Source organism: Perca fluviatilis, chromosome 19 (genome assembly GCF_010015445.1).
Source record: "Perca fluviatilis chromosome 19, GENO_Pfluv_1.0, whole genome shotgun sequence".
NCBI lineage: Eukaryota > Metazoa > Chordata > Actinopteri > Perciformes > Percidae > Perca > Perca fluviatilis.
The window spans coordinates 31,432,612-31,458,600 of NC_053130.1; the positions used below are offsets into that span (position 1 = coordinate 31,432,612).

The following is a 25,989-nucleotide window of genomic DNA, read 5'->3' on the forward strand; positions in this document are numbered from 1 at the left end:
GTTTTAGGCCCAAAGCGGGAGACGGGCCTGAACAATTGAAAATATGTTGTGTAATTGTCTAAAATATTCCACTGAACATGAAGAAAATGCACCAGTTCTAACTTCATGTTAAGAACTCCCTGAAAGACAGTTAATACTGAGAAAAAAAAATCAATGGAGAAAATGATTGTTAAATTGTGTTTGCATACATACAGTACAGTTTACTCTGGCTTTGCCATTACTAAAAAGCACCTGAATGAATTGAAGTGAAACTGTGCCATCTACCAAAATATAGGATTTTATTTAGAAATACTTAGCAAAACAATCCACTTAAAGTCCCCGTACCAGCTTTTTCCAATGCTTTCAGCCGTATTACCCTGTCCTCATCAGTGAATGGAGCTTGCTCAGTTGTCCCAGAGATGGATCTGTTGATATTGCATAGCACTTTTAGGAGTTTTAGCCTTGTCCATCGAATGATGAGGACTATATAATAGGGTTGACAGCTTCAGAAAAAGTTTGTTTTAAAGATTATTTTTTGGGGGCTTTTTCCCTTTATTACAAGTGACAGTAGATAGACAGGAAAGGGGGAGAGAGATGGTGGATGACACGCAGCAAAGGGCAGTTGTTTGGATTCAAACCCATGCCACTGCAGGACTCAGCCGACATGGGGCACACACTCTTACTGGGTGAGCTAGAGGTCCTCCCTGCAGCTTCAGAAAAAGTTGGTAATTAAGTGGACCTTGACTTCGGATTTTTTTGTCAAATTTGTGTCTCGTTAATTACACTTTTTTATATTAAAGAGAACTTTTTTTAATTAAAGATGTCACAAGATGTATATTTTAAAGCAGGAAACTAATTGTAAAATGGCATATGATAGGCAGACACATCAGTAAATGTAATACAAACCAGTTAATTCACGTTTAATATTTTTTTTATTTTATATTTATCTTCATAAAGTTTTTTTTCTAACTGATTAAAATGAAATATAACTATAAGAAAAATCTAAAATTGCACTACCATTGCATTACTGTTTTAAAATCAATTATTAATACATAAATAATAATTTGATTAATAATGTAATTTTGTTTTTTATAGCTTTACTTTAGTTTTTTTAGTTGAATGCAAATGTATTTACTCAAGTTATAACAGCTTTTTGAAATTGATAAATTATTTAAACATGATCAAAGTCTATGGCTCCTCCTGTGGCACACTCTAGCCTCTGTATTTATAAGAGGTGAAAAGTATAATTGAATAGAGAAAATAATACAAAGGAAACATATTCAATTTGATTTAATTTAATTTATAGTGTCAAATCATAACAGATGCTATGTCAGAACACTTGCTTCATAATGATCATCAACATTCGGTCATCATTTACCAAAGTTTGTATTTACCCTGACAACACTGCAGTACCCCTGGTGTAATTCCACAACATTTAATCTGTAAAATATCTGGGAGGGATTTCAAGCATTTTAAAAGGCTACTTTGCCACTGCAGTGATACAATTCTAATTCTAGCCCAGGCCTAAAAATTCAATAAACTTAACCCTCTCCACTATATACAAATACCTTCCAAATTTGGCTCAGCTGTGTATGAGAGGACTCAGGCTGGTATGTGCTGTGTATACAGTTTCTGCTTTATGCGTGTGTGTGTGTGTGTGTGTGTGTGTGTGTGTGTGTGTGTGTGTGTGTGTTATAGGGATATGCAGGAGGTTATCGTCTCTGCTTCATGCACAGTATCTGAGCCAGTCTCTTTTCTCTTGTAGGTGACTGGGAGTGCTACCCCCATGACCCCACTGTATGGCATGTAAGTCATGTTTTTATTATTATTTTGTATCTGATGTTATTCATATTCAGCTTGAACGTTTTCAGATCATTAAGTGGACCCAGATTGTGCCAAGAGTGCCATTGGTGCTGTAAAGTGCCTCATTGTCATGGTGCACATTTCTCAACCAATGAGTCCTGTACTTTAATTTAATAAAATATTTGTTGGCATGATTTTATAAATCAAGTTTAATGTTAAAAATACATATGGCACAGTGAAGCCTTAGTATTAACTGTTTCTGTTGATCTTAGTGACTACCTTACCTAATAGGCCAGTAAGCCTTTCATCACTGTGTTTTTTTTCACAAATAGGTTGATTTATATTTGCCAATAATATGTTGGATTCATGTTAAGACACTTTAACATTTGAAAAGACTTTCAAAAAATGTACAACAATTTGGTGCTATTTTTGAGTTAATGCCTGTATACATGAGCGGGGAAGAATGGGAAGAATGACGGTGTAACTCTGCCTCCGGCACAGTAGGTGGCGCTCAGCCAACGCACAACTTGCTTTTTCTTCCGGTTGACCTATGTAAAAATTTCACCGAGCGGCCACTAAATTAGTAAAATTTTCATTTACACACTCTTGTCACAGCGTAGGAAAGCACGGTGTTCCCGCCAGATGTCTGACAAAATGTTTGGCTAATTATTTCTGTAACCAGTGTCGGGTGGAATTAACAAGCTAACTATGTTAGCTAACTAACATTAACGTTAGCCAGTGGCCGCAGCGTGGGCTGCTCGGTCCCTTCACTTTTTTTGCCGCAGAGACTCAGAGCGTCACCTACTGTACCGGAGGTAGAACATACCGTGGTTACTGCTGTTCATGTAAACGCACTAACTCTGGTCAGAGAGAATTCTACAGCTTCTTGACAACTTCTGTCTCCACTAATGTAAGACACATGACAGCTTTGCTCAGCAGAATGCCTAGCAGATCTGGGTGTTAACACCAGCAAATGTAAAAGGCTTTTACAGACTTAATGTTGAATGACTGTTATGCTATATCAGTTGGTGATAGCGGGTATAGGAAACTTTAGGTAAGTGATGCCTATTAAAATGCTGTAAACTGTTGCGACCCTCAGTGGGAACATGCATTCAATTCAGATGTAAATAAACCCAGAGTGTGTAGACACCCAGACATGCATTTAGCCACATTAATAATGAAATTGAAAAGCAGTGCACATTTGTCCCGATTTAGCCAGGAAACACAGGCAACAACATGTTATCAATCAGTATCATCACATTCAAAACTGTTAATATTTCTCCAGTAGTCTGTGATTTTGTATTCCTGTGTATATATTGGCGTATATGTCCTCTCAGTGTCAGTGTGTGCATCAGTACATATCTCTTGTTGTCTCCTGTTGCAGCATCCTGTAACCTGGCAGCCGTCCAAGGAGGGAGATCATCTGATTGGAAGAATCACCCTCAGCAAACGGAGCGCCACCATGCCTAAAGAAGCCGGAGCACTGCTGGGGTTAAAGGTCAGATTAGGCAAACACACACACAAACACACACCAGGGTACATGCGGGGTCTTAAAATGTCTTAAAAATAATATTAGCCTAAAATCCTTTCTTCCTTCTTCTTCATTATACCCTACATACTTTTGGCAGTATGTTCATGAAGTTGGTATTAAATTTCATTCTAAATGGTATTAAAAAGGTCTTAAAATGTCTTAAATTTAACTTCTGGAAACCTGGGGATAGCTTGCACACACACACACACGGAGTGTTGCTTATTTATGGTTTGTGTTATAATTATTGTAACGGTATTCAGTCACCGTTGTTTACCCCATATACATTATGACTGATATCATATGACACTAATCTCTCTCTGTCTCTAGGTGGTGGGAGGCAGAATAACAGAGTCAGGGAGATTAGGTGCCTTCATCACTAAAGTCAAGAAGGGGAGCCTGGCTGACGTGGTGGGACATCTCAGAGCAGGTAATCTAAACCGTGATGTATGTTACAGTGTTTGAAGGTCTTGACAAAGACTGACAAAGTCACTATGATCTCAACATTAGGCCTTTAAAATTAGAAATAAGAAAATCAGAAAAGGATTTATTGCCAAGCAAGTAGCACTTATGACGATTTTGTCCTGGTTGTTGGTGCGTACATAAACATATTAAACATTAATATAAAATAAACAAAGAATAAATGCAGGATCAAATAACACAAATATATAACGATTTAACATTAAAGCTTTAGTGTGTAACGTTTTGATATTATTAAATGCCCGTTTCATTCAAGCCTGTGCGAAATGAGTTGCTACAAAGCTGATTAAGACTATCAGCTCCACACAACTCTCTCTGGATTTCTCAGTATGACTGTTCATAAGATTGTGGCGTCTGGCGACTTTCCCGCGCAGAAGCTCGAGTGAAGATAATGACCTCTTTCTGAAGAGTTCATGTTTTTTTAATCCTTCGTGTCCTCCTTGACTACTAGCAACTGTGTGGAGGAGGGCTGGGGGCTGTGCGCGATGCGATGACAGAAGGCTTGTATCATGACAGTGTTGTTGTCATTACTTAGAATTCCTCATGGGGGGCGACAGAAACTATGCACTATAGCTTTAAGAAAAAATCTGTATGAATGTGCAATAAATGTTGAGGGATGTGCAAAAGTTGCAGGATATATAGAATGTACAGAGGACAGGTATATAGTCCAGGATGTAGGATTAAGATTCAGTGTCAGTGGGGTATTAAAACAGATCAATAAGCCACACTGTTGCACTAAGTCACATGACCTTATCAGACTTCAACCCCCCCGCCCCCATGGTTTTATTTTTGTATCAACTCTAATCTTGCTATTTTATTTAAATTGAAAAAAAAACAAGCAGTAGACATAAATGTAATTTTTTTATTTGTATGTAAAGCGTCTTTGAGGAGCGCTACATCAGTTTGATGTATTATTTTTCTTATTCTTATTATTACCATGAGCACATTTTGACTCCATCCCACATGTTGTCCTGCTAACCCCAAATACTCACTAGCAAACCAAATGTGTATCAATCCGCAGCTAAAAATAGTCCCCAACAAATGCACGATTCCCTCCTGTTTGTGTAACGTTTGTTTAAAAACCACAGTGCCCAGCTATTTTAGGAAAATTACCAAGCCTTTTTAAGAATGAAATTATATATTTGTGACCGGCTTTTAAAAATTGCCATGAATGGGTTTGGGGCTGGGTAGGAAAGCTGGAAAATATTGAGAAGCAGACTAACGCATTGTGGGGTTTGGTCTTTTTATGGGTTTTGTTGACAAAACAAAGAATATAGAATAAAGATTAATAATTCCTAAATTTGTCTGATACTCTCACTCATACCCAGCCCTCATGTCCAACTTCTTACACTAATATAATATATAAAATATATATATATATATATATATATATATATATATATATATATATATATATATATATACAGTGCCTTGCGAAAGTATTCGGCCCCCTTGAACGTTTTGACCTTTTCAGGCCACATTTCAGGCCTCAAACATAAAGATATAAAACTGTAATTTTTTGTGAAGAATCAACAACAAGTGGGTCCCAATTATGAAGTGGAACGAAATTCATTGGCTATTTCAAACTTTTTAACAAATAAAAACTGAAAAAGTGGGCGTGCAAATTTATTCAGCCCCTTTACTTTCAGTGCAGCAAACTCTCTCCAGAAGTTCAGTGAGGATCTCTGAATGATCCAATGTTGACCTAAATGACTAATGATGATAAATAGAATCCAGCTGTGTGTAATCAAGTCTCCGTATAAATGCACCTGCTCTGTGATAGTCTCAGAGGTCCGTGTAAAGCGCAGAGAGCATCATGAAGAACAAGGAACACACCAGGCAGGTCCGAGATACTGTTGTGGAGAAGTTTATAGCGGATTTGGATACAAAAATATTTCCCAAGCTTTAAACATCCCAAGGAGCACTGTGCAGAGCGATAATATTGAAATGGAAGGAGTATCAGACCACTACAAATCTACGAAGACCCGGCCGTCCCTCTAAACTTTCAGCTCATACAAGGAGAAGACTGATCAGAGATGCAGCCAAGAGGCTCATAATCACTCTGGATGAACTGCAGAGATCTACAGCTGAGGTGGGAGACTCTGTCCATAGGACAACAATCAGTCGTATACTGCACAAATCTGGCCTTTATGGAAGAGTGGCAAGAAGAAAGCCATTTCTTAAAGATATCCATAAAAAGTGTTGTTTAAACCTGGGAGACACCTGGGAGACACACCAAACATGTGGAAGAAGGTGCTGTGGTCAGATGAAACCAAAATCGAACTTTTTGGCAACAATGCAAAACGTTATGTTTGGCGTAAAAGCAACACCGCTCATCACCCTGAACACACCATCCCCACTGTCAAACATGGTGGTGGCAGCATCATGGTTTGGGCCTGCTTTTCTTCAGCAGGGACAGGGAAGATGGTTAAAATTGATGGGAAGATGGATGGAGCCAAATACAGGACCATTCTGGAAGAAAACCTGATGGAGTCTGCAAAAGACCTGAGACTGGGACGGAGATTTGTCTTCCAACAAGACAATGATCCAAAACATAAAGCAAAATCTACAATGGAATGGTTCACAAATAAACATATCCAGGTGTTAGAATGGCCAAGTCAAAGTCCAGACCTGAATCCAATCGAGAATCTGTGGAAAGAACTGAAAACTGCTGTTCACAAACGCTCTCCATCCAACCTCACTGAGCTCGAGCTGTTTTGCAAGGAGGAATGGGCAAAAATGTCAGTCTCTCGATGTGCAAAACTGATAGAGACATACCCCAAGCGACTTACAGCTGTAATCGCAGCAAAAGGTGGCGCTACAAAGTATTAACTTAAGGGGGCTGAATAATATTGCACGCCCAATATTTCAGTTTTTTATTTGTTTAAAAGGTTTGAAATATCCAATCAATTTCGTTCCACTTCATGATTGTGTCCCACTTGTTGTTGATTCTTCACAAAAAATTACAGTTTTATATCTTTATGTTTGAGGCCTGAAATGTGGCAAAAGGTCGAAAAGTTCAAGGGGGCCGAATACTTTCGCAAGGCACTGTATTCTTGTAATGGAACGTCTGTGATGTAATATGTATTGTGTGTCTAGTGTGGACCCAAGGAAGAGTAGCTTACTTCTACGGCATCAGCTAATGGCGATCCTTTTAATAAACAATAAACAATGTCACAAACAATTTCAAATGCACGTCCAATTCCAGGGGATGAAGTTTTGCAGTGGAACGGGAAGCTGTTACCGGGGGCGACCATGAAGGAAGTTTACAACATCATCCTGGAATCTCAAGCCGAGCCTCAAGTGGAGCTGGTGGTATCCAGGCCTATTGGGTAAGTCAGGAATACGACACACCCTATACACCTGTTAGTGTCATATTTTGATATGTGTGAAACATGCAACCCTTTAGTTATAAGTTAGTCACCAGTCTACATGTCATGGCTGTAGTCAAGTCCACTTTTGTCGAGTCCAAGACAAGTCCGAGACCAGGACTGGTCGAGTCCAAGTCAAGTCCGAATCCAAAGAGGTTTAAGTCCAAGTTAAGCCCGAGTCCAAATGAGAGACTGTCAAGACCAAGACAGAAAAAAAAGAATCCTCTTCAAGACCACTTATATCACCAATAAAAATGCAGAGTACAACTCTGTAGGATCAAATTAGGCCATATTATTAATAACAAGTATAACAATTTCACTTAAGTCACATAAGGCTGAAGTGCAACTTCACATGAGTCTTTTTATTCTGGCGTAACAAGAACATTCTTGAATGCCGATGGAAATTGTAACAAATTACAAGCCACAAAGGTGTCACTAAAAACCTGAACAGACATGTTCCCATGCTTAAACGTGATACTTGTCTTAAAGACTCCAGAGTACAAAGTGCTCGCTGACACTGTGTCCGTGGCCAAAATGAACAACAATTGATGCCTGATGATTGAGGTATGTGACGCAGCCAGGCGTATACCAGGAGAAGCAAGTGCAAAAGCTTTGCAATTTAGCTTTGGCAAGGTCTTTAAATTGTACTGACCAATTTTTAAGTCGATCGGGTTAAATCTGTACGATGGTATGTTAAAGTCATCGGCAAATGGTCAAATTCATCAATATTAATATAGCTGACGTCCTATTGGGTTTAGGGTATGGCTTCAAGAGGCTTTTTTGTAAGTCCGGACATGATACATATGCATACCAAATCTCATAGGTAGGGCTGCACGATTATGGCCAAAATGATAATCACGATTATTTTTGATCAATATTGAGATCACGATTAATTATCATGATTATTTGTTGATTTTACACAAAACAAAATTTTATTGTCACATAATTATTTAATTATAACTGCTTTTACATCTCATATGGTGCACGGTATCTACCAGACGAAATAGCTACACGGATTTCTGTGGCTCATTACACTGCCACTTACATGTCTGCGTTGCGCTCTGATGCTCCGAAACCCACGTTAGAGGCAACATAAACATCGCTGAATGTCACGCTAGTAAACACTAATAAAACGTTACACAGCAGCTAACGTTAGCCTACCGTTAGCCACAGTAGTAACTGGATTAAACACGGCTAAAATGCTGACTGCTAAACAGTGTAGTGTATCTGTATTTCACTGTAGGATTCCAACAGCGGGACGTCCAACAGTCTGCTGCTAAAGCTATGAGCTAAAAGACACAAACTAGCACTGGTCACTGCTGTTGTCTGAAAAACAACACAGACGGGACAAAACGTTGCGTTTACTGGTAAACTGGTAAACATCGTGACCGGCTTATGATGACCGACTGCTACCTGTTGTGGAATATTCCTCACGTTACTCTGTCCTCTGTGACTGTCTACATCTAGAAACTGAGCTGCGCGGTGCAGGCAGGGAACAGCTCTGATTGGCTCATGGAGACATGTGATCAAACAGTGGTTTATGGAGCGCTAGATTGGCTTTGCAAAAACTGTTCTATGAACGGAATGACGCATTTTAAATATCGCTCGTTCACGCAAATTTGATCGTGGGAAGCCAAAATCATGATCGTGATTAAAATTCGATTAATTGTGCAGCCCTACTCATAGGTCTAAGTGAAACGCACTGCAGGGGCTACTTCTTTGAAATTTTGTAGGGGGGCGGTATTGAGCCAATTTACCATAATCAAGCTTGAGAACCATGTGGATCACTTCAGGCCCGGACTAACATCATGTAGAAAAGATTTGGGGCTAATTGGACAATGTATGCTTGAGTTACAACAAACTTTCTGTTTCATGATGTGACAGCGACGCCCTTCGACTAAAAAATCCCAATCTTCAAATTGAAGCATCATCAAGGTCTTAAGGCACTTTTGAGGTAGATTTGGTAAACCCATTAGGTATTAGGGCAGCCAATATGCACTTCATCAAAGGCTTTGTTTTGAAGGAGGAAGTTACTTTAGAAAAAAAGCATATAGTGCTGGACTCGTTCGAGACCAACTTGAATATTTGGCGAGTCCAATGGCTGAGTCCGAGACAAGTCCGAGTCCAAATACCAATGAGTCCAAGACAAGTCTGAGACAATAGCAAAAACGCCTCAAGTCCGGACTCGAGACCGAGGCTGGACTCAAGTACTACAGCCCTGCTACATGTTGCTTTTAATTGAACCCTTATTTACCCAGGCAGTGTTGAGTGACACTCAGAGTTGGCTAACCTCAGATAAGAGAGGAGACTGAGACATGTATTTGTATTCTGACCACGATTGTGCGACTGCATTCAAAATATTAAAAACAGCCTGCTATTACCTGCTGCAGGGGTTGCCAAGTTTTTGAACAGAGGATTTCTATTTTGCAAGTGCTTTTAAAAAAGCACTTGCATTTATTTCTAGGATGATATAAGGTAAATTATTACTGACTAAATAAAATCGGCTGTAAGCTCCATAAAAGACAAGTCGTGGCTGCATGGGTTATTTTTTGTTGGTTGTTGCCTTGTAAAAATTCAACCAAGCCAGTCATGGACACATCTGTGAGTACAATAGCAATAGGCCTGCAGTTTGTAAGTGACTGGTTCAAAAGAATGCTTCCTATTTAGGCATGAGCATCATAAAATGTATTTGTCTGATAATTTTTAATATCGTATGCTCTCTCTAGAATGACTATAGTCTGTAAAGGAAAATTTAGCAATCCTAATTTTGGTTATAAATTGCTTTTGAGAAATGCTGTGAATGTAGTATTATTATCTTATTAAAACTAATTTTATTTTAATTGAATGACATAGACCTACATCATTTGAAGTCTATGTTGGAGTGGGCTGTATTAGGGACATATTTTACTATTGTATGGTGACAGGAAATATCTAATTTATATATGCACATTAACAGCCTCAGACCTTAACTGATACACTTCTCTTGATCCAATGCTGTTTTAATTGATCTCTGGCTATTATTCTTTTAAATGTCTTGAACAATTAAAGTAGTATATTTATTGCTATTAAAAATAATTTGTTAAAATGCATTTAGTTGTTTTTTGAGTAGGTTTAAACTACTGAAGTTCTGAGGATCAACGTGCTCGGATCAATGATGCATTTAGTGAGTTGGGATGTTGGGAAACTAAGTTTATTAAAATTATTAAAATGAAGAGCCACAGTTTTATTGATAAGGGCTTGTTTTTAATACTGAGGCACATTCAACTTATCTCACTTTACCTCAATAGCAGATATGTATCTTGCAAAAAAAGAAAGTAAAATTCTCACTGTTTCTCTAAGCTCTTGCAGCCTTTTAATTTAACCTTTGCTCTTTGATGGGGAAAATAGTTGAATGTATCAATTTCTCTCCAAACACTCACGAAGGGTGTATAGAAAATATCAGTAAGTAATCTGCCCTTTCATTAGGACCCCTTAATCCTCTCACGCTTATGGAAACAATTTTGGTTTTGCCGGTGCCATTTTGCATCCCTGAATGAACTGAACTGAATCCTATTAAGTGGAGATGTCAATTGATGTAAATATTGGCTTTTGTGAAAATAGCTGCAGTTTGTCATCTCCAATTAAATTAAACTGAAAGTTCACTGGAAGGGATGCAAAATGGCCTATGGGAAATGTCCATCAATGTAGCATTGCTTTTGCAAGCCTTCTAAACTGTTTGTGCAGCGTCTGGAATCCCTCTTTTTCAGTCTTAGGATCCCAAAGTGAAATCCAGCACTTACAGTGTCAAATAAGAAATGCTTATTTCTTTTTACTACTCTAAATCCCTTGGTTTGAAAGTTGGGACATTGGGATTCATAAAGCAAGTTGTATGTTTTTTTCATTGTCATTTACATATCTTCATTTTTTCATTTTGGAATGGGCTCCAAGGTAACCTAGGCCATGAAACACTTATCAGTTTAATATTTGTATTTAAAATCTAAAGTAAAAACAGTTCAACATTTTGGGAGATATACTCCTTTTCTTTCTTTCCGATGAATTGGAAAGAAAGATATCTCATGTTTTTATGTTAGTTACAGCACTGAAGCTAGGTGGCCATCCACCGTGCTGCTTCCAGTCTTTATGCTAAGCTAGGCTAACCACGTCCCGACTCCAACTCTGTACGTACCGTAATGCACAGACATGAAAGTGGTATATATCTTCTCTCAGAAAGAAAGTTAATTAAGCTTAATTTATGGTTCTGTGGTGAATCTACGCTGCAGGTACAAATGTACAGTACAGGCCAAAAGTTTGGACACACCTTCTCATTCAATGCGTTTGGTTTTTATTTTCATGACTATTTACATTGTAGATTCTCACTGAAGGCATCAAAACTATGAATGAACACATATGGAATTATGTACTTAACAAAAAAGTGAGAAATAACTGAAAACACGTCTTATATTTTAGATTCTTCAAAGTATCCACCCTTTGCTTTTTTATTAATAAGGGGAAAAATTCCATTAATTAACCCTGACAAAGCACACCTGTGAAGGTAAAACCATTTCAGGTGACTACCTCATGAAGCTCATTGAGAGAACACCAAGGGTTTGCAGAGTTATCAAAAAAAGCAAAGGGTGGCTACTTTGAAGAATCTAAAATATAAGACATGTTTTCAGTTATTTCACACTTTTTTGTTAAGTACATCATTCCATATGTGTTCATTCATAGTTTTGATGCCTTCAGTGAAAATCTACAATGTAAATAGTCATGAAAATAAAGAAACACATTGAATGAGAAGGTGTGTCCAAACTTTTGGCCTGTACTGTAGGTACATACGCCGTACCCTACACAAATGTAACTACACGTCGCAACGATGCAGGCCTCAACAACTATGATTGGTCTGCTTGGCTGGGCTTGGTATTTCCTCTAGTCTCGCCAGACCTTCCTCGACAGCGCTGCTGAGGAGGGTCTGGCACAAACATTCCTGAATAGGAGAAAAACAAGCTCTGGTTTATTAGCATTTCTTTAAACCATTCACAATCGTCTTGGGCGGCGGACGGGCATATGGTACCTCTGCAAAATAGTCTTAGGAAGGAACTTGTTTTGGTGGAACACGTACACGTAGGGAGGCGAGCTCTGGAATTAAAAGAGCTGTCGAGCGTATGATGAGAATTTAATAAACATGATTTAATTGTCGGTTCTACCTAGGAGGATGTTTTCGACCGGAGTTTAGAATCCCAACACGGCCGAAAAGAATGACATCTAGCGGAATTTCCGGTGGCACCGGAGCAATCCCGGAAGTGGAACATCGTGGATATAGACGAGAGGAAATAAAGTCTATATCGACGACGTTTAATTTACGGGATTGCTTCAGTGCCGCCGGAAATTCCGACCAGAAGTCCTTATTTTCGGCCGGATTTGCAGAGGCACCGTTGCTCCATCCTGCACTTAGCGCCGCCCAAGATAACTGTGATTGGTTTACAGTAAAGAAATGCAAATAAACCAGAGCCAGTTTCTCCCATCCCGGAATGCTGTGTGGACTTAGCTAGACCCTCCTCCACAGCGCTGTGGAAGAAGGTCTGGCAATGCGAGACTACATTTCCTCCTACTTATTTCCAGGTTGACCTTCTCCGTGAACAACATAAACTCGAGGAGAGGGTTAACTTTTCCTGTCACAGCTTTACGACCGTGGTCAGAAAGCACAGAGGAGACACTTTGTCCCTCCGTCTCCGCCGCCGGAGTCGGTACTCGCTCCGAAGCTAATCGCCGTCACTCTCTCACTTGCTCTACCACACTCCCCACGCATACACACATACCGACTCTGCTATTGTCTTAAAGAGATAATGCTAGATCAATGCAGACACACCATCGCGCAAGTATAAATCCTTACAATGCTGTAGGCCACTTAAGCAGGCTACGGCATAGCCTCTGCGTAGAGCCTACGTATAACCATAAATCAGCCTTAAGTGTACATTACCAAATGTTGAACTATTACATTTAAAGAAAATTGTATGGAATATTATTTTGTCGCCTCATGGGTGAATAAAGAATTTAAAATACTGCCTCCACAACACAAACACAAACTAATAAACAAACACTGTTAAAAAAAATTCCAAATAACAGTGCTGCAAATTTGAAGTACTGAACTTTTCCACTTTTTAGATTTTAAATATAAAGTGAGAAATTACACTGATAAGTGTTACACAGATTACCATGCTTTCTTTACATTACATGAAGCTGGTGCAATGGACTCTGGTGTTTCCTATTTGGATCATTAGTTGTAGTGGTGGTGTTGGACAAGAAAAGATGGCGATGTGGACAGAATTGAGCTACTGTTTCCCATTTATTATTATTTCAAATAATCATTGGCCATACAAAATGTCTGAATGAGTCTGGAAAACACTGCAGGCATGAGAAGAACTTGGCTCTACTCCCATCTTCCCTTTGCTTCTCCATGTTTGTTTTTTAACCACCTGACATTTGAATCTCCAAATACTTGTTAATTACAGTGCTACTTTCTTCTTCTTTCCACTGAACATTTATATGCATGTATGCCTGTGCATCAAGAAGACTACTAACTTTGTTAAATCCAGATCATATGCCGGTATTAGAGTGACTGACACAGCCTTTTTCTGCTTCACTTCCAGTGATATCCCAAGAATCCCCGACACGTCCCACCCTCCATTAGAATCTAGTAGGTATCTCCTGAGGGATGTTGGGACATCTCTGTATTGTATGTCTGTATGTTTGTCTCTATCTCTGTCTGGCTAATTATCTGTCTTATACTGTACATAGAGTTTTCTTAAATTTTTGTACAGCATGTGGTTTGTTCAGGTTCAGACATAAAAATAATCTTAGGATAATTGACATGTTTGCTGCTTAAAACTGCAATTAAATAGAGTTTTGATTGTTTGTTTAGTCCCTGTCATGAATGAATTTCAAATGTATTCTTTGAGAAAAAGCAAATATGTCCGTGTGTTAACCATGGTGCTGGAGCCGGGAGGTGATTAGCTTAGCATAGCATAGCATTAAGACTCGAAATGGGGTGAAACAGATAGCCTGGCTCTGTCCAAAGTAACTATTATGTAACACCTCTGAAGTAGGGTTGGGCGATATGGAGAAAATCCAATATCACAATATTTTTTACTAAATACCTTGATAACGATATTTTGACGATATGTAGGGTTGAGAATTGGTGCTTTCACGAAATATTGACACAATGAGATTTGTGATAAATAATCATCAGTAATGTGGATTTATTGACTAAGTGGGTAACGGCAAATAATAGAACTGCAAGAACAATCTGGAAAATTCCAAAATCACTTTACTGTAATGTAGCCTCTAAAACCAGGAGAGGACACTACTTGTCATGTTACGATATTACGCTATCCAAAATCTTAGGCGATATCTAGTCTGATATCATGATACCGATTTATATTGATATATTGTCCAGCCCTACACTGAAGTAATAATGAATACATATCTAATTTGTACAATCTGCATACAAACAGAAATGTAAAACCACTTAGAGTGACTTCCTGAAGTCCTGTTGTCACAGTGAGGTTGCCAGGTTATGTGTGCCATTGTGCCCAAACAGAACCTAAAATAAAAACCTGTGCTCAACAATTGTATGTGGCAACTACTGGTGTTGGTTAAGAAATAATTATAGCATGTTAACTACTCGTAAAACCACTAATTGTAATTTTTTTACATTTCTCTTCATGTGCAGATTACATATTTGAGATACAACTGGTTAATTAGTGAACTTAAGAGATACTAGTAGGCAGTGGTGGAATGTACATTTACTCAAGCACTGTACAAATGTTGAGGTACTTGAGTCTTTTCTTTTCATGCCACTTTCTACTTCTACTCTGCTACATTTCAGAGATAAATATTGCACTTTTTACTCCACTACATTAATCTGGCATCTTTAGTTACTAGTTACTTTACAAATTAAGATTTTTGCACACAAAACACATGTAGTTTATAAAATACAATGTTTTATTATAAATGAAACTACCCAACAATATATAGGCCTATACAAACAATTAAACACTAAGTTGATTGACAGAACTGTTTGGATCGTTTCCAGTTCCTAAAATGTGAGGACTTTTCTGCATTGAGTACTTTTAATTTTAATACCTTAAGAATATCCTGATGATACTTGCATACTTTTACTTAAGTAACATTTTCAATGCAGGACTTTTACTTGTAACAGAGTATTTCTACAGTGTGGTATTAGTACCACACTGTACTGATCAGATCTGAATACATCTTCTATCACTGCTGGTAGGTGTAGTTTTTAACTTTGGAGCTAGTCTTACTGCAGAATATATGCTAAGCTAGGCTAATCGCCTCCCATTTCCATCAATCTTCTCATCTAACTTTCACAAGCACACTGTGAATACATTCCCCTCTAAAGTTTCAATTGACAATGTAATTCTTCACGACTTTAATCAAAATATTTGGGCCAATATTTCGGGGTTTTCCGGAGTAGCCAGCGGATATTCGAGCCAAGACTTCCTCCTTCCGTGCACTTCCGATTAGCAACTTGAGACGCAGGTTGAGAGACGACGTTTCTATAAACAGCACGTGAATGCAGATAAATTAAAAGCTAATAAGAGCTAAATAATCGTCAGCTGATTGGGTTCCCGAGATTGCATTTTGGCCAATGGGTTCCGCCTCCACACGGGCAACCAAAGCCCGCTCAAACGTGATTGGTCAATACTACTACGACTACAAACAGACAATCATCACAAACACAAAAAGTCACTGTGTATTCATTCTCCTCTAAAGTTACAGTTGACAATGTCATTAGTCATGACTTTAACCAGTGAACTGCCAACACTGCAGGAAATCCATCATGGAAGGAATGGATGCTGAATATTACATAGATATGAACTCACTGACCAGATTAGGTTTTCAGTCTTTTTAAACTAACTTTTCTCACTTTTTTCCCCCTTGTCTAGGTTTGACTTTTTTTGTCATAAATGGAGCTGACATTCTCTTCTTGGGGTTTCAAATCATACCCTATTGTATTCCTAGCAGGTTCCAGTTCTTTTGAGTCCCAGAAGATGGAGAGACCATCCTTAAATGTCCTGTCTCCCTCCAGTCCAGGGATGCTCCAAGATGCTCCACAGTTAATGCCAGGGCAACTCTCAGTGAGTGTGTGCACTTTGAGTGTGTTGGGCTGTTGATGTGATGATTGTGTGAAAAAGAAGACCAAGCATCATCATTTGTTTGTGTGTGTTTTCAACCACCAGGTGAAGCTGTGGTATGACAAAGTGGGTCATCAGCTAATCGTCAACGTCATGCAGGCAGTAGAGCTTCCTCTTCGGCCTGACGGGCGGCCCAGAAGCCCCTACGTCAAAATGTACTTCCTCCCTGATCGCAGGTATGCCGCCGCTTCACAGGGAGTCCTAGTGATCAAAATAGATTTAGGACAATAGGCTACTTTTGAATATTGCATTAAAATGCAGTCTAGGTGGTGAGTTTAGATGAACCAGAACCACACAAGAATCATTGACATAATGTAAATTCAAAACTACTTAAACGCACCATCTTTGACATCACCATCAGGTTTCTGAAGCTTTGATTTAAAGCTTGCTGCCATATTTTTCAGTTGATTGGAGCCATTTAATCCAAATTTGGGCAAACCAAAGCCAAGTTGGGACAATCAAGCAGCAAACGCAGGAGTGACAGATTGAGTGTCCTCCCATTGGCAGAAATTGCAGGGGGTCAGGAACATAGATATGGACAGGACCCACCCCATCTGAGGGTTGTCTCCCCCCCCCCCCCTCTAAAAAAATGATTAAAAAACATGGTGTGCATTGTTAACAATGTAGTAATATATAATTAAAATAATTGCGTAAGCAGTAAAACAATACAAACGTGGCAAAAAGTGCGTTTTAAGTTTAAAAACATCTTGAGCCCCCCCCTTCCTTGCCTCACAGTGGTTTGGCCCACTGCCTGCTACCCACTAGTGGTGTGCGATACTGCAAAATTTGGTATCGATCCGATACCAAGTAAATACACGGCCAGTATCACCGATACCAATACTTTTTATTAAAAGATTCATCATCAAATTGCTAAATCTGAATTAATTTTCATGACCTTTTAAGTGTTTTTGTGATTTTTTCCTTTGGATTATTAATAAATTAAAACCCAGGACAGAATTTTCATATGCTTGTTTAAATTTGTTGTGTTAACACTGTATCATACAGCCTTTTTACAAATTATACAGCTTGCCGTTGTTTCATTTTTGGCCTGAAAATATAGTCTCACAGCGCTCCTCTTCCTCTCTGCCATTCTTCTGCTCCGCCTCTGTCCTGCTTGTGTGTGTGTGGTGCTGGCCGCTGCCGGGCCTAGCTGGTTGCTTGGTGTTTGCCTGGCGCCGCTGAGTCATGTGACGGTACAACATCAAATCACAAGAGGGGGGAGGAGGAACAAAGTGTGCCTGCTCTGCGCAGTGACAAGAGCAGCACTTGAAAGCAGCGGTACTTACACAGACACCGGCAGCCAAGTCGCCTCTTTGATGAAACCGGAGCGGTGCATACTGGAGAGAAACTAAAACTAAAGTACCATTACACTGATATTGATCAATATCAATACCAACGTCGGTATCAATATTATTTGGATCGATCAGCCCTCCACTACTACACACACAAGTCCGTTAGGTGGGAGCAGCGCTGTTAAAGAGATACGCGCTGGGTGGGAGAGAACAAAGTTTTAATCACTTCAGTAATGTTAGTTCAGTCAGACAACTCTGTTGTCGTTTGAAATGTTTATTATAACAGCAGAACATTGTATTTGGCTGCCAGACTCCGACCTCATCACTCCCCACAGTTTGGGTTTACGTGAGATATTTGGGAGTGGTGATGAAGTAGCTTCCCCCTGGCCGGAGCCTGCAGGTGGATGCTGGAGTGGTGGCGGGGCTGAAAGCAGGCAGCGATACAGGTGCAGGGCAGATGCAGCAATGGCAAGGCAGAGATGGGGAAGTGTGCAGCTTAAATAGAGGAAAAATTGAGGGAGTGTGTATGGTAAATGATACGGAGAGTGAGGCATGTCACGTGTGCGTACAGCGGTGCAGCTCGAGTTGACTGCCTGAACTAGCTCTCAGGCATCGCCCCATTTGTGGAACTCCAGATTGATTTCATATAACATATGGGGGGGGGGGGACAATAAACATGAACCTTCTCAAGAGCAATTTTTGAAGGGGACACAATTAATGCAGCCAAAATTGTACAGTTGTAGAGGATATGTGTAGTTGTGGAACTCCAGTAAGTAGGCTGGCGAGGCTATTTTATTCACTTTAAACATCAGATGAAGTGATTCTTTTCTCTAATACAGATGATACTGTGTCATTTTGATTAATTATAAAGTAGTCATGACAAAAAAATTATGATTTTTCCATGAATCCTCTTTGTTAGCGATTATAACGTTACCTAGCTTGTTTAATAGCTTTTTGTGTAGTTAGTTAGCTAACTTGTTAATTCCACCCAACATGCTTTCACTGGTTATAGAAAATGAGCAGGCTGGCTCAGTTCAGCATTATCTGTAATAGTTCCACAACTACACATTATCCTCTACAACTGTACAATTTTGGCTACATTAATTGTGTCCCCTTCAAAAATTGCTCTTAAGAAAGTTTATGTTTATTGTCCCCCCCAACTGTTATATGACATTTACGCCAATGGGTCATCCTTAAAGGCAGGGTTGGTAATGTTGAAAAGCTAGCAAGATTTAAAAGTACCATCTCCTCGGCACTTTGTCCATAGACAGTAAAAGAATGGACACAGCGACGCCATATATTTCTACGGAGACCAGTGAAGTCACTTTTCTGAGCTTTTCAGCCTCCAACTGAGCTTGCCGACGTAGATGTGATGTGAGCAAATGGTCTGAAAGTTGTAAGTGTTCTGGTAGCTGTGCCAAGAAAAATCTCAATCATTCCCAATCTTGCAGAGACGGAGAGCGTAGGTATATGTGAGGAGATAACATGGGCACAGGCTAATTATTGCTAACTAAAATGCTAGTTAACATTAGCAATTAATGTAAACAGCTAATGTAAGTCGAGCTTACAAGCCTGCGAGCTTCTCCTGACTATACAGTAATTTCTCTACTATGTGACAGTAAGTCGCATGGTTATGACACAATCGTTAGTCTATTTTTACAAAAACGTCTTCTACGGAGCCATAACGTGAGATACAAGATAATGGAGCCTTTTATACAGTGTCGTGTTTCTTTAGAAATAAACAGTGGACAAATAGAGTCTTTAAACGCTTCAGATGTAAAGTTATTTGCTGTCAGAGTGACGCCAAAATGAATGGGAGTCAATGGAATGCTAACGGGAGGTGATGGCTTGTTAGCCTAGAATCTCCCCATTGGAGGTACGCTTTCCAGATGCACGCTCACCCCCTTGTCTCCCCCTGCCCTCGGGGCTCTACCCACAAACAGACGTGCACGATCACCGCTGCTTTAGAGCAGAGCAGAGAAAGGACCGCAATTTGACTTCATTTCTCATTCACCGGTAAGCAAACACCTAATATTATAATACCAAACGTTTAAAACAAACATGACTACGACGTGCGCGCAGCGGGGCAGGGAGGCATTTCCTTGGTTCCTTCCAAGCGGACAGTGAGGCGTTTTTACAGGATTACAGCAGCTACAGATGATGGATCTTTTTCGCTAATTTTTCAGAGCCTGTAAGTTAATTATTGCTGTTGGGGCGTAAAGACCATTTCAAACTATGATTCAAAAAGTGTATGTTGGAAATAGTTACTGATATCTGGAAATGGATTGAGGAGAATTCACAGATGACCAATTCAGATGTCTTCAGATTAGAGGCAGCTTTATTCAGATCTATACACACTCAATGGGAGTGTGTATGTGTTGCATACACAGATCGGGCACAGACCATTTTCTCCCTGAACATAAGTGAACAGACTCCTTTATACTTTTTGGCATCCCAGCTGGAGAACCAGTTGTCAATCACATAATCATAACAATTTAGGGTCCCACACAGGTGGTCTCTGATGTCCCCTCCAAAGGTCACAGGTGAAGATTACATACATTGTTGTTCAGCTCTCCTTCGCACAAAACATTATAATTACACCTGGAGAATATTAGTTCTCATGGCCTCCGATCCCGTCATGGTGTCATACCCAGATGTTTCCCATGACTATCACAGTCACATCAACAGTCAGTCATCAGTTGGCACGTGAGATTCACACACATAATAACCCTATGTAATATATTGTATAAGATATTTTTGAAAGCATGCAGACTTAATATTCAGCCTATCAGTTACCAACCCTGCCTTTAAGCCATGTTATCTACTTAACAATCTCAGAACCCATTGGCTCTGTCTGACGACAGTTTACGGCCAATATTTCTGGGTTTTCCACAGTATCCAGCAGATATTCAGGCCAAGACTTCCTCCTCTGTGCTCTGGGTCCGATTAGCAACTTGAGATGCAAGTTGAGGGATGACGTTTCCATAAACAGCATGGATAAATCAAAAGCTAAATAATCTTCAGTCGATTGGGTTCCCAAGATTGCATTTCGGCCAGTGTGTTCCGCCTCCACACGGACTGTTTACCTGCATGCAACCAAAGCCCGCTCAAACGTGATTGGTCAATACTACTACGACTACAAATGCACTACGAACGGAGACCTGACACTTCCGGCATCAAAATATTGTCCTGTTGCCTACAGATTCCGCATTCATATGCAGATATCTATTTATAGAGATTATCTACTTAATTAACTGATACTTTGCAAACTTTAAATTAACTTAATAATGGAGTCCCCAACATGTTGTGTAAACCTTTGATTGACAGTTTAGGGCTTCCCTCTTGAAAAGGATACTTAGCTAGAACCCTGTTTTATACAGCAGGGGTCTTCAACGTTTTTTGGAGCACCCCTTAATTGAAGGAGAGATGGAGCAAAGACCCCCTACTACATATATTTTATAAAATAAAGTTGCATATTAAACTGCACTTACAATAACTTGTAGAGTGGCCTACATACCTTTTTTTGCATAGAATACTACACTATTTAAATAGCCCAATAATTTTATAAATCATGTTTTCATGTTAAACATACATGTGGCACACATCTGTGGATGGCCTTAGTGACGACCTTACCTATAGGCCAGAAAGCAGTGGGGATTTATATTTGCTAATAATATGTTGGATTTATGTTAAGACTTTTGAAAATTTGAAAAAAACTTTCAAAAATTAACAATAATTTGGAGGCCCCTCTGCATTAACTCTGAGGACCCCCTCGGGGTCCCGGACCCCATGTTGAAGATCCCTGTTATACAGTCTATGGTTAGAACCAGCATCTGGTGGCCATTTGAGGAACTGCAGGTTAGAGCCCCTCCATTGGTGCTTGGGTTCAATTAAGTAAACTGTAGCCTCAACTAAATGTCACTTGTAAATTGATTCCAGCATAAGTAAAGTAAATTAAGATGAATGAGGGGCAAGCGTGCAGTCTTGTGAATTGTGTCTAGGAGGTTTTTTTGTTGGACAAACAATAAATCTGAGTCCACTGACAAGGGAACTGGGTTGGCTGAGTAAATGTATTTTTTTTTTTTGTACAGTGACAAGAGCAAACGAAGGACAAAAACTATGAAGAAGACCTGTGAGCCCAAGTGGAACCAGACGTTCGTCTACTCTCATGTCCATCGCAGGGATTTCCGCAACCACATGCTGGAGCTGACTATATGGGACCAACCCAGGTCACCGGAGGAGGACAGCACCTTTATGGGAGAGGTACCACGCACACACGCACGCACACACACACACACACATACACACACACACACACACACACATACACACACACATTTTCTCGCACACTATTTCTCTTAGACCAGGGGTATTCAAGGTTTTTTAGGCCAAGGACCCCTTAGCTGAAACATAGATGGAGCTAGGACCCCCTACTACATATTGTATAAAACTGAGCTGCATATTAAACAGGGTGGCTGGATGGATATTCATACATTATGTATACATCATGTTTAATGTCAAACATACATATGAAAAGGCACAGTGAATCCTTGCTTAACTACAGTATATCTGTGGATGGCTTCCATAGTGGCTATACCTTACCTATAGTAAGCATTATCAATGTTGCGTAAATTAAAACATTTTTTTTTTTTTACCGAATAGGCCAATTCACCTTTGCTAATACTATGTTGGATTGATATTAAGGTATATTTTCAGAAATTTCAAAAAACTTTCATGAAATTAGCAAACAATAATTCGGCGGCCCCCCTGGAGTAATATGAGGACCCCCTAAGAGTTGCAAACCCCTTGTTGAAGATCTCAGTCTTAGACTTCAGAGAAAGGGAACATAAGGCCGGTTACACACTGCACGCTTCTCGCGAGCGTGGCGTTTCTGTTGCGTCTCAGCTGCGTGGATTTTTCTGTGTCCTACACACCAGAAACGTGTCTGACGCGGCGCTGCTAGGTACAGGGAGGGCTGATCTCGGGACATAGTGCCGACAGATTCAAACTCTGATAAATGGGTAAGTGGGCTGTCTGAACAACTTTGTGTAGCTGTAAAGAGCCTATATAGCCTATCTGATGTTGGACCGTCACTCAGAACACACACTACGTTGTTATCGTAGCCTATCCTACCATTTATATATAGCCTACTGATTTGATTAAAGCAAGACAATGTCGGCAGTATTGACTGCAAAATATGTTACAGAATATTTCGTTCTGTATGACAGGTGCAATATTTGAAAATCTTTTCTCTGAAATTTTGTATTACATTTATATCTACATTGATGTCAAAACCTAGACTTTCAAACATCAATATGTCATTTATTAATGTGTATTTGTGTCTAAATGACATATAAACATATTTTCCTATTCTATTTTGCCTGGAAACGCTTCCAACACGCTCGCGTCTCGCGTGAAAAATAGGCGTCGGTTCTATTTCTAGCAGGCGCGCGTCTCAGGCGCGTCTCGAGCCGTGCCTGAGACGCGCGTCTCACGCCGGCAGTGTGTAAGCTCTAACCTGTTAACATGGGAGTCGAAATATAAACGGACACGCCACGCAGCTGACACGCTCGCGCGACGCTTCCAGTGTGTAACCGGCCTAAAGAATGCAAGACAATGTCCTGTAAGCAGGCCTACATCTCCTGTTTCACTGGTAAAACTCACATTTCAATTCCATATGTGAGAACATCAGAACATCAGTTTCCACACGTTCAAAAAAGTCCTGTTCATAGTTACGTTATGAAATAGCTCATCACGGAGCGTCTCTCTTGTGTTGATCACACTGGACGGCAGTAGATGAGGTTGTAGAATGTCTCAAAAGGAAAGTTAAGCTGACCTTCGCTTACATTTGGCAGGGATCAGAATCGGGTTATTCTGCCCTCAGCCTTCTCTATTTCCATCACAGTTAGCTTTCTAGTTAGGCCACTTTGTGACTCGGTTTGTAAACGTTTATAGCATGCAATGCTGTAATCCTGCATTTTTCTGTGTACAGTCATGCAACTAGTGCAGGGTTTGACTAACTTACAGCTTTAAAATGAGGTTTGACTTGGGGGTTTCTCAACTGATGATTTGAATCATTTATGTTTGGGGGGCAGCCCTATTTCCTGTAGTAGCAGGGAGCGGTTTAGTTTTTATCAAAAAAGCTCCAGTAAACCGAGTGGACGCTACCTGCTCAGCACCAAATGGCAGACAAAGTTAGCGACTAGCTGGTGAACATAGTTATGCATTTAGCAGCTAAAGAGCCAGATAGATTAGATTAGATTAGATAATACTTTATTTATCCCACAATGGGGAAATTCACTTATTACAGCAGCAGTTTTTCCACAATAAAAACAAACCAACAAACAACCGAACAAACAAACAGGCAAACAACAGACAATGAGCAAAAAAAAACACTGAATGAATGTAAAGTGGCATTATATAAAAAGTATTTAAGTAAAGTGAGGTGGCCATATATATTTCCCTTAGGAGCTGGTGGAGACCAAACCAGAGCTAAAAAGATAGTGAATATTAGACTTAGATTTGTCACTTGGACACAAGCGTGACTCCAAATGAACGCGAGTCTTGCTCTGTGTCTGCTGAATGTGTATATCGTGTTTGCTAACATGTTTGCCATATTGACTTTGTAAGGTGATAGATGAAATGTCTGTATGTCAGCCCGCTGCCCCCCCCAAAAATCAATGAAAGCAGCTTTAACTTATGTCTTTAAAAGAGAATGGTTGTGTTGCTTTGGTGCAAAACACGAAATGCATCACTTCTTCTGTGACAGCGGATGTTTAGAGCTGCACATGTAAAAGATTTCCTGATATATTTCCATAAACTGCTTCTACTGTCTGTGTTATGTCCATCAGCAGTCATGAACGGCAGCAAAACATTTCATTACTGTGTGGATTATGACTTGAGCAGATCCTGATAGAGCTGGAGACGGCCTTACTGGACGACAAGCCTCACTTGTATCCACTCCAAACCCATGACGTCTCATCCATACCGCTGCCCCGACCCTCCCCGTACCTGCCCCGGCGACACACAGAGCCCCCTGGCAAGAAGCTGCAGCGTAAGTCCGAGTCTGTGAATGCCCTTTATTGGTTTGTACATATTTATGTATACGCTCCTTCATAACCTCTGTGTGTGAGTGTGCGTGTGTGATTCACTGTATAAGAGACATAGGAATGTGTCTGGTTTACTGTCAGCGAGCAAAGTATACACATGTAGATCAATGTAAATGTCAGTTTTCCCTACCCTTTCCTAATATTGCATTTGTGCCTGGATATGTGCATGCGTGTGTGTGTGTGTGTGTGTGTGTGTGTGTGTGTGTGTCTGGTGTATATACATATCTATGTGTGTCTGTGTGTGTGTCTATGACATTTAGGTTCTCAGCGTGTAACAGAGCCTGAATTTGATGAAGGTACAACAGTAGTGTCGAAAGGTGGGTGGGGATCGTTTCCCAGTATTACCTTCAGTGTTTCCCACTAGTTTATTTTTGGTGTTGTTTTGGGGGTTGCTTGGCTGGAATGCATTACTTTTAATTTTTTGTATAGACACAATTACAATGTTTGTTTACAATAACTTCCGGGCAGAAAACACCTGCGTCCTGTACATACAATTTAACGGTGCCAAGTAAATGGGGGACAAGGAACAACTGGAATTACTCTCCTCTCATTCATCTAAAATTCATGTTTGATGCTTTCATATCTCAACAACTGATTTACCTGTTGGGCCACAGACTAAAGATCATGAAATTGAAATGCTGTAAAATTGAATAGAACACCTAAATTCAACGGAAGTAGTGAACTGATCATTTATTTTATTTGTGAAGAAAGTTGTATGGAACCATCCACGCTGTTGTTTTTTTTTTTTTACAATTTGGTTGAAATTTCTGATATAGAAACATTTTGAAAATGGGTCAAATTTGACCCAATGACAACAGGAGGGTTAAATTCTGGTGGAAACATGGTAAATGTGGTGAATATTTAAAGGGATATGCCACCGTTTGTTGAAATAGGGCTTATCACGGTCTCCCCTAGCTGTAGATAGGTGGGCCAACGCATTTTTTGTGCATTCATTGTTTTAGTCCGGTGCAACACCGGCAGCGCCGCCGCTAGTTAGCTTAGCATAGTGAATGGAATCCTATGTTGCCGGTTAGCATGTTGTGAGTAAAAGTGAGCCAACAAAAGACAAAAAAACAACCGGTGGCGTATTCCTTTAAACTTTTTTTTCTTTAATTTGGACATTGATATTGAGTATCAGCTCATAGTATCAGCCTCCATCAAAACATTATAGCTGCATTATGTCAGTCGAACCCTACTATGTATCTGTGTTTCTTGTTAATGAGTAGGCAA

At 39.8% G+C, this 25,989-nt stretch overlaps 1 protein-coding gene across 2 annotated transcripts in view; it reads left to right on the top strand.

The window, feature by feature from the left end:
* The window catches only part of LOC120547952 (regulating synaptic membrane exocytosis protein 1-like), a 150,262-nt gene that overhangs the window by 89,653 nt on the left and 34,620 nt on the right, over positions 1-25,989 (top strand). For both annotated transcript variants that reach the window (XM_039783784.1, XM_039783783.1), the window contains exons 7-17: positions 1,745-1,785; positions 3,167-3,280; positions 3,641-3,740; positions 6,999-7,122; positions 10,585-10,602; positions 13,788-13,834; positions 16,186-16,301; positions 16,404-16,534; positions 21,742-21,913; positions 24,557-24,704; positions 25,020-25,076. In XM_039783784.1, coding sequence (XP_039639718.1) covers positions 1,745-1,785; positions 3,167-3,280; positions 3,641-3,740; positions 6,999-7,122; positions 10,585-10,602; positions 13,788-13,834; positions 16,186-16,301; positions 16,404-16,534; positions 21,742-21,913; positions 24,557-24,704; positions 25,020-25,076 — 1,068 coding nt within the window. The remainder of the gene's footprint in view (positions 1-1,744; positions 1,786-3,166; positions 3,281-3,640; positions 3,741-6,998; positions 7,123-10,584; positions 10,603-13,787; positions 13,835-16,185; positions 16,302-16,403; positions 16,535-21,741; positions 21,914-24,556; positions 24,705-25,019; positions 25,077-25,989) is intronic.